Source organism: Brachycentrus maculatus, unplaced genomic scaffold (assembly GCF_059751285.1).
Source record: "Brachycentrus maculatus isolate JH-2025_06_01 unplaced genomic scaffold, ASM5975128v1 h1tg000244l, whole genome shotgun sequence".
Lineage (NCBI taxonomy): Eukaryota > Metazoa > Arthropoda > Insecta > Trichoptera > Brachycentridae > Brachycentrus > Brachycentrus maculatus.
In genome coordinates, this window is record NW_028280995.1 from 2,599,436 (window position 1) to 2,614,849 (window position 15,414).

Consider the following 15,414-nt stretch of genomic DNA (forward strand, 5'->3'; position numbering starts at 1 on the left):
ATCATATAAATGCAGTGTTATCTTGATGGTTAACACATGAAGGAAAGGTGATCAGCCCTCCGCTTCAGGTACCAGTGCAGGGTAATATTGAATAAATTGATTCTAACACCATAATATTTCATATAATATGTACATGATAAATTGTAAGCACAATAAAAATGAAGTTGACTATTAAAAATTTACAAACCAAGGGTTACCCGCTTCACATTGAAATTGTATACGACACATTGAGAATAAAATTTTGTCTATTTTTTCACAATTAGCTTCCATCATAAATTCTCTATCTAAATTCAGGAAAATATCCATTTAATAATTCACAATTTAAAAATTGTTTGTTTTTCTTGTTCCCTTTATTGTTTTTCTCTTATAGTTCAGTAGGGTCTTATGTGATATTTTTTTTTTTTGACATGACATGGTAAAAAAAGTATTATTTTTTGACATCTCATCAAAGATGAAGAAGAATATGGAAGTCTGGGCATTTACGGAGCTGCGACCATCATAGGCTGGTTTAGTGATCACTTTTCACACGTGTAACATTCACCAATTCTACCCATTATTGACAACCACACTACTCAAATTCTTGGAAGTTCTATATATATATATATATATATGAACCAACTTTGAAATATTATTCTTGAATCACTATTGGTGAGATGAAAAGAAGCTTTTTATTGAGCAGAATGATACAATAAATTATGTAATAATACAATAATAATACAATAATACAATAAATTATCTAATGTGATACAACAAATTCATAACATCTATCTTTGAAACCCTAACTGTTTATCATATCGTCGTTCAGCATGCGACACCGCGTATGTGACAAAAAACAAAATGTTCAGGAGAGCGTAAAAAGTTGTTATTCACATATGTAATGAATGAAATAAAACAATATTTTTTTTTTTGAATACCTGTATTTTTATTTTATTGGTTTTTAATTTAGATATCATTTTTATTCGGGTATTTTAATTGTTACATTCACATTCTCGATTATGTAAATTTTTAAGTCAAATATTTTCCCATTTGCTGATTTGCAAATTTTTTGGTGGACTTGATGTTTTTTTTCATCCGCAGATGTTGTTGGTTTTACATTTTGGCGATCGTCATCGATATTTCTAGTTGTCCAATATCGGACTGTACACTATGACCGCCATGACACATTCGCAGTGTTGCAGTGCAGTGTTCCAGTACGTGGTGTTAAGGTGGAGACTGACCGGAGCATTTCGTAGTAGCATCGCTCGCGGCGAGCATCACCGAACATCCGAAACTATGGATGGTGCGCTCGGCTCGGTGTACTGACTGCCTGAATGCTCGCATCGTAACGTGTTACGTTACCACGAAATGCTCCGGTCAGTCTCCACCTTTGCATTTTACCCTTAGACATGACGATTCATACCAAATTGAAATTTTTTGAGCATACACAATCACGGAGAAAAGTATAACAAATCGAATAGCATTAATTCAAATTCGCGGTATTGCATGCCGAATGACGATATAATACCTTCCATGGTTCTATTTCTGCCCTTTCACTCCTCACTTGATCCTACTCCATAATCTTTTTCATTTTTTGAAACAAAAAACGCCCTTAGAGTGTCAGAAATGAAGATTCTAAGAAGCATATCAGGCAAGAGTCTTCGAGATAGAATAAGAAACGCCAGGATCAGGGAAGTATGGGAGATCGAAGATGTCGTCAGGTGGGGAAGGCAACGAAGGAGACAATGGTATGCGCATGTGAGGAGAATGGAACCATCCAGACTCCCCCACATCGCACTGTACGGCCAACCCCATGGTAGATGACTTCCGGGCAGACCACCAAAGAGATGGGTCGATAGCTGGGAATCGACATCGCAGGAGGCTAATCCCTCTTAAAAACAGGCCACAAGGCGTACACCAAAATGAAGAAGAAGATTATAGATTAAGGTTAATCGTTACTTACCATGGGCAAGGAACATATGAAGTTATGTATGTTTGCTTGTTTGGCTGCTTCCATGATATCTTGGTCGGTAGGGTCTCGTGAGTTATCTCCATAGGCAATGTTTTCACCGATAGTGCGATCGAACAATATCGGCTCTTGAGACACAATTCCCAGGTTTAGTCGCAAGTCGGCCATGAGAAGTTCATTAATGGGCTCATTGTCTAAATACTGAAATACAAAAACAAATCATCAATCACTTCCTATAACCCTTATCCGCACGCAATGGTGCATAGGGCACTGCATTATATAAGAGCCAAATCTATGCAATTCTAGTACATATTAATTATACTTTAAGACAACATTTTGAGTGTGTCCAAATATTTGTTTACAAAAATCTGGATTATCTCCAGTTACAGGAGTTATTTTAATTTTTTTTTGACATCTCATCAAAAATGAAGAAGAATATGGAAGTCTGGGCACTTTACTCGGTGGCTTGATATTTATTTTTAATACATTTCATTATATTCTTAAACATTTAAAAACGATCTCCTTAAAAATCAAGTTTTTTGATATATGACATTGTTGAAAGGAGTGAGCGAAATATGAAAATGTGAATGTTTATGAATATAATTTGTTTATTTGTAGAAAAAAATACATTTGTGAATGACCATTGTGCCTTGTGACTTGATATGTCGTGTGAATTAAAAAAAGTATAATGTACTTACAATTTTTCCCGCTAGCGGATCATAGAATCTTTCTAGAAGCTGAATGCAAGTGGATTTCCCACATCCGCTGGACCCAACCAAAGCTATGGTTTTCCCCGCAGAGGCAGTGAGTCCGAGCTTCTTCAGTACTTGGATATGCGGCCTGGTTGGGTAGGCAAAATCCACTTCCTTAAAATTGATGTCACCCTCTGCTTTCTACAGAGAACAAAAAAAAGGAATATATATAATACACAACATCTTATCATTTTTTTTCATCGTCTTAGCTTGTTATGTGCCCTAACCGCCCTATCCACACGAACATATGTGATCCATTCCCTATATTATTGCCTGAACGTAACAAGTTGTATCCCGTACATTTAGGTACAAAAAAGTATTATTTTTTGACATCTCATCAAAGGTGAAGAAGAATATGGAAGTCTGGGCAATTACGGGGCTGACGACCGTCATAGGCTGGTTTAAGTGATGACTTTTCACACGTGTAACATTCACCAATTCTATCCATTATTGACAACCACACTACTCAAATTCTTGGAAGTTCTATATATATGAACCAATTTAGAAACATTATTCTTGAATCACTAGAACTTCACTAGAGACATGTATTGGTGAGATGAAAAGAAGCTTTTTATTGAGCAGAAACTCTTTTATTAGTATGTGAGGTCCGAATCCTGGATTGTAATCACACTTCCATATTCTTCTTCATCTTTGATGAGATGTCAAAAAATAATATGAAAATAGCTCCTGTAATTGGAGATAATCCAGATTTTGTGAACAAGTATTTGGACACACTCAAAATGTTTTACAAAATGGCCTACATATACGAATATGTATTTCGACGTCAATATCATTGGCTACCTCATTTGCAGAATATGTCGATATTATGTGGTTCCATATATTACTTTCAATTCGTAATAAAATAACAACTTTATAGTTTTTTCCACAATATTATTTTATTTGCCCGCCGATTGTTACGACTCCTAACCTGACCACTTTCAAGTATTTGGCATACCTGATCGTGCCATGTTTTTCTCGGTCTTCCTCTGCTTCTTTTCCCACTAACATTCGCCTAATAAATTTGTTTTACCATTCTTTCGTCACTCATTCGTTCCACATGTCCAAAGCATCTCAACACACCTTTCTTAATTTTATCGATAATGCTTATCTCAGCTTTGCATTCCTTCCTTATTTCACTATTCGCACATCTATCATACATCGTTTTGTCGCACATTCTTCTGAGAGATCGCATTTCGACTGCATTCAGTCTACTTTCATCCTTCTTTTGCCAACTCCATGTTTCACTTCCATACATTAGAGTTGGAACCAGGACTCCGTAACAAGGTTAGGAGTCGTAACAATCGGCGGGTATGTATTAGGAGATGCATGAACGTGGAAGAGGCGAAGAATGTTTGCAAGGACAGAGTGGTGTGGCGCTCTATTCTCTCTGCCTACCCCTGCGGAGAAGCGGCGTGATGGTTAGTTAGTTAGTTTTTTTTATTTTATTTGACCAGCGACCGGGTTTCGTCATTACTGACATCGTCAGACTGCACATATCCAGTCTGATGATTGGTCAAATAAAATAATTGTGAACAGCTGTTATTTTATTGTATAAAATGCAGGTCCACCAAGACAAGCCAGTGTGAAACGTCAAATTCAATACAAAATATATTTTAAAAAAATATTCAGTTGAATATTATTACGAAAAATTATCTGGCAACATCTCATGTTGAGAAATAAAGGATATAAAAAAGGTCAAAATAAGTCTATTGTTTAAAAAAAATGTCATTGTAAATAAGTATTGTTATTGAGAAATCTTTTGAAAAAATAACGATAAAATTTTACATACTTTTTGGATATTAATTTTTGATACCTCATCAAAGATGAAGAAGAATATGGAAGTCTGGCCGTACTAAGACCATCCGGCAGTTAAGACCCAATATATGGTAAATCGCAACTTAGTTTTCTTGAATCCCTGGTAATATTTAATATTATTGATTTTTTTCTTCTTAAAACAGCGTTATTATATTTAAAAGATAAGTTTTTCTTCAAAATATTTATAAGGTTTAGAAAAAAAAGCGTTATTGAATGGTAAGGAGTTAAAAGAAATATTTTTCAGAATATGTTCTAAAAAAAAGTCAAATATCTAATATATCGTGATTATACTAGCAAAAAACGTTAACTCTAAAATCCCTGTTATATGAAAAAATTCCTAATATTTAAAGCTTTTAGCCTGAAAAAATAGCCACTATTAAACTTACGGTTGAATTTACTTGTAAAACCACATAAATTTGACATTTCAAGCTACTTATTGTATTTTTCCAGTTGAAAACTTTATAATGCTGCATCATTAAGTCAAAATGTCATATTTTCGAGTTAACGTATTTTGTCAGTACACTCACGATATGCACACAGTAGACGTTAAGCCCTCAGCGCGGTCGAACGTGGTCTAATTTGAGCATTAAAGATCTCGGCCTTAAAGCATTAAATCAGGAAGACCCAGTTCTTGGCAAATTTCGTAGTCGTACAGGAGAAAGTGACCAACTGACAAAACGTAAAATGTTCAGGAGGGCCATTAAAGTCACTTTTACTTGGCAAGAAAATAAACATCAATGCAATTAGTCATTTTTTATACTTCTAATATATAATACTTCCATGTTTAAAATACTTTAGGATTTTTTTCTGGGCAATATTAAGCTAGTAAGATATCAAATAGTCAATGATCATGTTTTTGTAAAGAATGCACTTGGTCACTTTCTCCTGTATGACTATGAATTATATTGTATATATGCCACTGAGTTTACTTACATAATATCGAAGAGTTTTATCTGGCGGGTCCAAAACCTTAGGTGTCCTGTTCAATAGGTAGATTATGCGAGTGGCGGCCGATATTCCTTTTTGCAAATTCGGAGCAAACGCAAAAGCATTTGCGATTGACATTGTACTCATGATCAATACCTGGGATACTCTGAAAACAAAGGAAAAAATAATATAGCTAGAAAGTTAAATTTGATTTAATTAGTTATTAATTGATTAAAAATTTAATTGAAATTTAAGAGTTGATTTTCATTTGTTTCATTCTGACCCTCATCTCTCAGATGAATAAGTACATTGCCGTAGCAAAACGATGTATGATAGATGTTCGAATGGTGAAATAAGGAATGAATGCAAAGCTAAAATAAGCATTATGAATAAAATGAAGACACCAGGCTCTCCCGCATCGTAGTGCACGCCCAACCCCAAGGTAGACGTCTCCTGGGCCAACCAGCAAAGAGATGGATTGACAGCTGGGAATTGACATAGCAGGAGACTAATCCCTCTTCAAAACAGGCCACAAGGCCCACACCAAGAAGAAAAATATAAAATTAAGGTGTGTTGAAATGGTTCGGACATGTGTAACGAATGAGTGTGGAAAAAACGGTAAAAGAGGCGAATGCCAGAAGAAGACCGAGAAAAATTTGACATGATCAGGTACTTCAAATATTTAAAAGCGGTCAGGTCAAGAGTCAGAATGATTGGCAACTAAGTATGAGCAGATCCATGAATGTGGAAGAAGCAAAGATAGAGTGGTGTGGCGTTCTATTTTCTCTGCCTACCCCTGTGGTGGAGCGCGTGATAGTTAATATATAATTTTACATTACTTTGAAAGAGAGATTATGTAACTAGCAAAAAACAAATGTTGAAGATATCATTATTATTAAAAATATTACACGTCAAACCTTTAAAACACTCTCCTGTAAAATTAGTAAGTTTTGAGATTATACAGTTTTAATTTTATTTTTTTATTATTTCTTGTTAGCTTATATTACGTAATATAAATTATTTTAAGCACTTAATTTACTACATCTACATATATATATATATATATATATATATATGTTGTATTTACATTTCCTTACAGTACACAAAACATTGATTTTTAAATTCTTTCAAACTCTTTTCATTCTTCATACATTCAGGCAGGTTAATGCATAGAGGCGATATGAAAAGAAAACTTACTTTAGCACAGCGGTGAATTTGACTCCTTCGTATTCAATCAGGTATCCTCCATAATACATGGACGCGGCAAAGGCGAAGAACATGAGGCTCATGGCCATACCGTACACGAGGCCTCGGTAGTGTGTATTCTTCTTGGCTTTCTTCATCGCCGGCACTAATTCTTGCGTGAATTCGTAGAGGAACTGCTTTTCACGGCCCAAAGACGCTACTGTTCTTATATTGCTGATGACCTCGACCGCTAACTGAAAAAAAATCGTAAAAATAACAGGTAATGTAAAAATGAGAAACTAGCTCAAAATTGATGTAAGAAAGATAATAAAACAAATGAATATTGAACCGTCAACTGTTTTTTTTTTTTATTTTATAAAATACCAGGTTGTATAAAAAGGAAATACTGGCCCAAAATTTATGTAAGAAAGAGGTTATGGTGAAGCCTGTGAAGAATAAGAAACATGGAAAAAATGATGACAGTAAAGAATTGATAATATTTTTGAATTGTAGTGATACCTATTTACTACACAGCAAAGCAAGATAACACATTAGACTTTTAAGACATCTTTTTTGTATTTGTTATTCCTCATATCACTAATGAATTCATTTTTAGTTATTATTTTAGATAATATATTGAATGAATGGGTATTATTTCTCAGTTCGATTTAAAAAATAAATAAATATAAAACTACCATGTCATTCTGTCTCATTCAATTCAAATCCAATTCAAACCCTTATCCGCACCCCAATGGTGCAAAGGGCACTGCATTATGCAAACACAGCGTTATCTTGATTGTTAACACACAAAGGAAAGGTGATCAGCCCTCCGCTTCAGGTACCAGTCCAGGGTAGTATTGAATAAATATTAGAGTGAAATAAATCACTTATATTTATTTGACCCCCCTGGGAATCGAACCCGGGACCTCCAGAACGGTAAAAAATTGCCCATATATTTCATAAAGAAATTAATGCATTACTATTTAGAGTGGGGTATAGCTTTTTCTTACCTTGGTACTCCTTTCCATAGCTTTAGAATTTCCAAAGCTTTCTGACATGGCGACTGTTCGGTGTAAATATGTAGCCACGAGAGTAAACGGGGTGAAGCAGAGAACGACCAACCCAAGTTTCCACTGGTAATACAAGGCGAGAACAACGGAAATCATAAGTGTTGCTATAGCTTGGACAATTGTACCGATACGTTGTCCAGTGGCCTGGAACAAAAATATATTTATGGCAGTGGGAAAGATGAAAATTTTCTAAATTGCTTAACACGGGCGGGAATCCAATTCCCCACCCAAGTATCCACCCTACTTTCTGAACCTAATTCTAGAATTGCGGTCATAATTTCTAAAATGATAAAGCTAAACGCATTTAAATTATGAAATTTTGTATTAATTGTTATTATTTTGGTTGTACATAAAAATAATACTTGACACTGGCAGAAACATCCTTTCACTGGATGACTGCCAAATAAATTTTCAAAAAAGATCTGTTAATTCAAAAGATTCACATCTGTGGATCAGTAAGGCTGTCCAAACTTAAAACACAGTAAGGGACATTAAAAAAAAAAAACTTGTTTTGCATTTTTGGAATAAGTAGAATCTACTTAATCCAAAAATGAAAAAAAGTCTTTAAAAAATGTCCCTTACTGTGTTTTTTTGATTGTTAAGTTTGGATAGCGGAGTATCATTTAAGTTATCCGTTCACAATGACTGGATCAACTAAACGATAAATCTTTCTATTGGTCTAAAATTATTGAATCAATAAGCCGGAGAAGGGGTCATTATTAGTTAGCGTGATTCACTCAAAATTGGGATTCAAATATGAACAGATCATAAGATCCAGCTATTCAGAAGAACAGTGGAACAGTATCAAAGTAATCCATTCTCAAAGACTGGATCAATTGAACAATGAATCTTTCCATCAGTCCAAAATTACTGAACGAGTAAACCAGTGAACGGGTCAACATGAGTGAGCGCGATTCACTCAAAATCAAGATCTGGTCATTCAATCAGTGCATATGAACAGATCTTTTGATCCGGCCATTCACATCTATGTATTAGGTTAATATTTGCAGTGAGCACTTACGCCTTGCACGGCACTAGCTTCTCCTGACAATCTGGCACACAATGAGCCGGTGGAATTAGCCTTGTCGTCAAACCAACCAATCTCCTGTTTCAACATGGCTTCAAATGTCACTGCTCTCAAACGTAGAGTCATTTTTTCACCTGCTATACCGTACATGAATATCTGAAAACAGAAAATTTCATTAATATTTAAAGCGTTTAATTCGTGGTCTGCCATTATTACAATATGCTTGTAATGTTAGTATATATATATATATATATATATATATATATATATATATATATATATATATATATATATATATATATATATATCCACTTACTGAGATTTTTGTCTACCTGTTTCAAATTGTACCCATATCTTCACTATATTATATGTAATCACATGCAAACAATATTAGTGTTGGATTGTGTTCACGTGGTTAGTGTTGCGGACTCTTGAGTCAGAATTTCTCGATTTGAGCCCACTCTACCACAATTTGATACCTATTTCTAATAATGAGCCGCTTAGGCTCACACAAACAGAACTATTTCTGTTTTTAATAAAAATATTTTTACCTTTTACAGTCTTTAGTGCAAATTGTTTTGCAATTCTTAGTGCATGTTGGTTCTCAGGAGGATCAAAGAGATGGGAATGTCTCGAAACTGGTAGACCAAAATCTCAGTGAGTGCTTATATACATTAACATTTTGTAAAAACAGAGAATATCGTTACAATTTTGTATGCATTTTGAGTATGTACATGTTTATATTCTCAAAGGGTCAATAAATTTGATGATATAAAACATACCGAGAGGAATGTTACAATGCCAGTGATGCAACCAGCGATTACAAATAGAATGCAGTAGTAGTTGCTGTCGTTTCGAATTTGTTCATCATCGGTGCCTGATAATGTCTGAAAGAGAAGTTAAACAATTAAATAAGTTTTATATTGTCCCCCTGTTACTACTACACTACACAGAATGTTACCCTCCGGCATGTCAGTTAGCGTTTTAAAACGACGATTGGCTTGGATTGGCATGTGTTTTTGTCCATATTTTTTCGGATCAGTGCTCTTGATCGGTGCGTGAACATGTTGCGCGTAAATTCGATCACGCTTAACTGTCGTAGTTGCTTTAATTTTTCAAAACCGGACTGCCGGACGGTCAAATTCCGGGTAGTGGACAGTCACCCTTATGCTTTGGGTTTGGGGGTGGGGATGGTGCGGATGGTTTCCTAATGGGGCCCCTAGTAGGGTTACTAACTTCCCTGCCGCTTTCACTCTGGGTATTAGAACATGGTGGTGGATTGCACACACTAGTTAGTATCAACATACATTATCAGCACCTCAATAGTGCAAAGGGCACTGCATCAATCAATGCAGTGTTATCTTGATCGTTAACACATGAAGGAAAGGTGATCAGCCCTCCGCTTCAGGTACCAGTCCAGGGTAATATTGAAAAAATATCACAGTGAAAAAAATCACTTATATGTATTTGACCCCCCTGGGAATCGAACCCGGGACCTCCGGTACGGTAGGCGAGCTCGCTGACCATTATACTACCGAGGCGGACCTACCTTTAATTTAACCTGACCTAAAAAAACAATGTTTGGATAGGGAAAAGACCAAGGTAACAGATGTGGCTCAAAGAATCGCGGAACAAAAGTGGAACTGAACAAGTCATGTGGCACGTATATCTGAGGATAGATGGATGAAATAGATGCTTGACTGGAAGCCTAGAAAGGACGCAGAAGCGTGGGTAGGCCCCAGATAAGATGGTCCGATGACATTAAGAAAGTGGCGGGCCTGCACTGGGAGAGAGTCGCTTTCAACAGTCAACTGTGGAAGTCTAAGAGGGAGGGCTTTGTTCAATACTGGGCACAAAAAGAAGGCTGAAGGTAGTAAGTAAATAAGTAACCTGACCTAACTTAAGAGTTAGATACAGGTAATAATATACTGCATGAAATAAAACTTCTTATGTTTTGAATATTCAAAGCATTAACTTTGTGGATCATATTGATATATTATTTTGAGAAATAAAAATACTTTGTGTTCTGATCCACTCACATCCCCCTACCCTTTTGAAACCCAACAACTTGTACACTGTTTCTTTTTATATATATATTTAGTAATAAATGTAACCCTGAAGAGGGCAACAGGTTGTTGCCGAAACTAGTTGGTTAATAAAAATGTGAGTGGATAAGAACACAAAGTATTTTTATTTCTCGAAATAATATAAAACTTCTTACCCCGATAATATCTCCAAAGAGGATGCCAAAGACAGGCATGGGAGCTCCCATGACAACTGAACAAAATATTGCTACTGTTAAGTATCGCCATTCCGGTAGATTGAGCAGTAGAATCTTCGACAAAGGAACTGGTGGCATTTCAATCAAAATATCTTCTTCACTTTCAGCCTGAAAAAATAATAATTTAAAGTCATGTGTTTTTTAAATCAATTAAAATACATGGCATGTGACGACTATCCTGGTCTTGGTAGTAATTATTATATTTGTTCTTTCTTTATGAAGATATTACTATCTATTTATAACGATGGTATTTAAATCGTCGAAGTGCCCCTACTGCCTTGAATTTAACCTTTCTCAACCGAAGTATCTAAAAATTACGTATGCTCTGAAGGGGAGTGACAGATTTCTTCCATTACAAAATATTTACATGTAATACATAAAAAAACCCTATTTTCAAATTGAATGTAAGTAATATTATTGAAAGTAACATTAACATAATAAGGGCGCTTGTCCACTACCCGGAATTTTACCATACGGCACGTCAGTTAGCGTTTTAAAACGATGATTGGCTTGGATTGGCTTGTGCTTTTGTCCATATTTCTTGGGATCGGTGCTCTTGATCGGTGCGTGAACACGTTGCGCGTAAATTTGATCACACTAAACTGTCGTAGTCGTTTTCATTTTTCAAAACCGGACTGCCGGACGGTGAAATCCCGTGTAGTGGACAAACGCCCTGACTAGTAACTGGTATTACAGAGTATATATTTTTTAACGTTATATCATCCAATAATGTTGTTTCTCTTTATAACATCCTATATCATTATGAAAAGAGATTACCGTAATAGTTTTTAAAAATGACATAATGAAAACCAAATGCTAAAACATAAGCAAATAAAAAACTGATAAGAGAAGTAATAACATCATTAATTTCTCAAAGAAATTCATTCATACATCGAACTACTCGTCCAACAAATCGCTCACTCCTTTCAAAAACGTCATATATAAAAAATTTACAATTTTCAGTTGTGCATGTTTTCAGAATGCCCAGAAAATGTACTATGTCCCAGCAAAAGCGGCATATTTTAAACTTAATATTTACCCGCTATATATAGGGCAGAAATAGTTGTTTTTGCATTTTGAAGAAAATGGAGAAAAAACATTCAGGTTTTACCTAAAAAGATCTGTTGCACAGTAAAAAGTTCAATACGTGGATTGATATTTATTTTTAATACATTGTATTATATTTTTAAACTTTAAAAACGATCTCCTGAAAAATCATGTTTTTTTAATTATGACGTTGTTGAAAGGAGTGAGTGAAATGTCAATGATCTCCTCTTGCAAAGCGTAAAACCTTCGGAAGCGATATCTGGAATAGATAATTACTTTTTCTGAGATATTATTTCATATTGTTTTAATAATCTTCAAATCTATCGGTAAAATATCAAAATACTCTGCCACTATTCATCCCAGTTTTTAATTTTTTTGTCATTATTATTTCTTATTTGATATTAAGTGTCTCATTTTGAATCGAACAAAAGTGTTTGTGTTTTACAAAATGGTTGTCATCTTACTATCACTTGAGCAGGCATCTCATCTTCTTCAAGGCTTGAAGCACTTGCAACACTCGGTCTCCTTGCAGAGAAGTCATCTTAAAATTATCAAAAAACAACAACATAAATACATAATACTATGTCTTACTAAATGATTAAAAAAAAAACAACACAAGGTTTTCCTTGGAGGAAAATGAAAAGCACAAAAATTTATTTTATCGCTTACTCCTTTCAACAACGTCATATCATAGTCATACAGGAGAAAGTGACCAAATGCATTTTTTACAAAAACGTGATTATTGACTATTTGATATCTTACTAGCTTAATATTGCCCTGAAAAAAATCCCAAAAGATTTAAAACTTGGAAGTATAATATATTGACTTGTTAAAAATGACTATAACTGCATTGATGTTTATTTTCTTGCCAAGAAAAAGTTACTTAAATGGCCCCCCTGAACATTTTACGTTTTGTTAGTTGGTCACTTTCTCCTGTACGACTACAATATATCAAAAAACTTGATGTTTCAGGAGATCGTTTTTAAAGTTTAAAAATATAATAAAATGTATTAAAAATACTTATTGATCTTTTTAGGTAAAACCTGGCTGTTTTTTGTCCATTTGAAAAATATTCATTATATTAAAAAAAAATACTTAAACAATACATTTTCTTCAAATGCGAAAACAACACTTTCTTCCCTGTAAATAAATATTAAGTAAAAAATATGCTGCTTTTTCTGGGATATATTACATTTTCTGGGCATTCCGAAAACATGCACAACTGAAAATTGACGATTTTTGATTTATGATGTTGTTAAAAGGAGTGAGCAATGTGTGTAATTTCATAATGCTTGCAAAGACTAACTTATTTATAACATGCTTGTGAAGGAATGGAAATATTGAATATAAAAAAATATTATTACTGGATGGAATTTATGTTATTTTTATCACTTATAACTGCATACGATTTACAAAAATAACAATTAAGACGGTTTTAAATAATGCAACAATCCAATTGAAAACATTGAACGTGTCAAAGAGGCTAGCTTTCCGCCCATGCACCATTAAGTATTGAGTGTTTTTCTATAACTTTTGACAGATGGCACTGCCGCTGTGGCAAAAAACCTGCTAAAAAATGAAAACATGATTTTATCAGTCTGTTATATAAAAACATGCGCCTGTATAAATGCAACGTTGTGTCAAAATTTAAGACATAATAATATAAGACACCCAGATGCGGAAGGCATGTGCAAAGGCACAAACTACAGAGGATGACCTAGGTTGACCTAGATGGACCATATTATCTCTGACATGCGTTCTAGCGAATACACCAAGTTGAAAAGACCAGAGGAGGATAGAGACGATTGGAGACTGATCGTGAAAGAAGCAAAACAATCACCACACATATTGTAATCCACGAAGTAGAATACATCGACAATACCTTCCTCGGTGGCTGTTCCTTCATCAGTTGGATATATTTGGGCGGTGACAAGTTTGAAGTAATGTCCCTTTACGGCCATCAACTCCTTGTGGCTACCTTTCTCCACGACTCTTCCGGCGTCAATCACCACAATAAGATCGGCCCCTCTAATGGTGGACAGGCGGTGAGCGACGATAATCGTTGTACGTCCTTCGCGAGCCTAAAATAATACTTACTTAAACAGGCACTCTCATTACTAGTTATAACTTGTAATGTTTTACAAAATAACTGTTTAAAAACTGATGAAAATAACGGTTTCAAATAACTGTTTAAAAACTAATCAAAATTATGGTTTCAAATAATTGTTCAAAAACTAAGTTTTGGATCGCGCAACCTTCTTGGGCTATTTTCCCTCACAACGAATATCCTGTGTAACCTTTTCTACATACTCTACAACTATACATAAAATAAATATATATTTTACATGTATATGTAAAAGATGAGGTAAGTCTTCATTGTTTTACTTGTAATTTAAAAAAAATTAACTGTGTTGCAAAACTATGATGTGTTTTGAGAAATTAACTGTTTAAAAAAAAACAGTTATCAGTTTTTTTACTATCTATGGTCATAACATTTTTGATTTTAGAGGAAAAAAATTTCAAGATTTCTTACCCCGAAGATGACTCCTGTCTTGGAGCCAAAACATCAAAGAAGTCAACATATACAGTATGGCGTTATCCTAAAATCACCTTTATGTACTATATTACTTTCTGTAAAAGTCTACGTACATATTTGTAAAAACAATTATTTTATAATTTCATTACTTTTTCACGGACACAACGTTATAATCTACAAGACACTATTTTCTTCTTCTTTCTATTTACATTCCTGCATAGTGAAATGTACCTTTTAAATCCATTTTCTTTAAAATAATGTTGGTAGACGTTACCTTGTCAAGGGCCACTTGCACTTTGCGTTCGCTCGTATTGTCCAGCGCCGATGTGGCTTCATCGAGCAATAATATTTTAGGGTTCCTGACCAGGGCCCTAGCAATGGCGATGCGTTGTTTCTGACCTCCTGATAGCTGGGTGCCTCTCTCACCGACAAGTGTGTCATAACCCTGCCAAAGAGAATGGAATTTACTGTAGTGAGAAATTTATTATAAAAAATAATGCAATTAATTGTAGTCAAGCAATTTCTTTGAATGGAATTCATTGTAGTGAAGAAATTTATTATAGAATGTGTGATCCTGCCAAAAATGGAGTTTATTGTAGTGAAGTAATATTTATTGTGGACTAGTGTGTGTTATGACCCTGCCAAAAAGAATGGGATTTTTTGTAATGAAGATTCTTATTTTTAAAAAATAATTAAATTATTGTAGTCAAGTAATATCTTTGTTTGTCATAACTCTGCCAAAAATAATGAAATTCATTGTAGTGAATTTATTGTAGACAATATTATAATATTAATAATATTTATTTATTTATTGTAAATTTATTTATTT

The 15,414-nt window shown here is 34.4% G+C and overlaps 2 protein-coding genes across 3 annotated transcripts in view; both read right to left on the minus strand.

Moving 5' to 3' along the window:
• LOC148306327 (transmembrane protein 120 homolog) overlaps positions 1 to 15,414 on the minus strand; it is a 369,069-nt gene that overhangs the window by 144,759 nt on the left and 208,896 nt on the right. The window lies entirely within an intron of this gene.
• LOC148306332 (ATP-dependent translocase ABCB1-like) overlaps positions 1 to 15,414 on the minus strand; it is a 48,151-nt gene that overhangs the window by 2,482 nt on the left and 30,255 nt on the right. For both annotated transcript variants that reach the window (XM_088265210.1, XM_088265211.1), the window contains 11 exons: positions 14,860 to 15,030; positions 13,932 to 14,130; positions 12,514 to 12,590; positions 10,943 to 11,110; positions 9,504 to 9,608; positions 8,716 to 8,877; positions 7,635 to 7,838; positions 6,637 to 6,878; positions 5,446 to 5,605; positions 2,644 to 2,838; positions 1,940 to 2,146 (listed from right to left, as the gene is read on the minus strand). In XM_088265210.1, the coding sequence (XP_088121336.1) occupies positions 1,940 to 2,146; positions 2,644 to 2,838; positions 5,446 to 5,605; positions 6,637 to 6,878; positions 7,635 to 7,838; positions 8,716 to 8,877; positions 9,504 to 9,608; positions 10,943 to 11,110; positions 12,514 to 12,590; positions 13,932 to 14,130; positions 14,860 to 15,030 (1,890 nt within the window). The remainder of the gene's footprint in view (positions 1 to 1,939; positions 2,147 to 2,643; positions 2,839 to 5,445; positions 5,606 to 6,636; positions 6,879 to 7,634; positions 7,839 to 8,715; positions 8,878 to 9,503; positions 9,609 to 10,942; positions 11,111 to 12,513; positions 12,591 to 13,931; positions 14,131 to 14,859; positions 15,031 to 15,414) is intronic.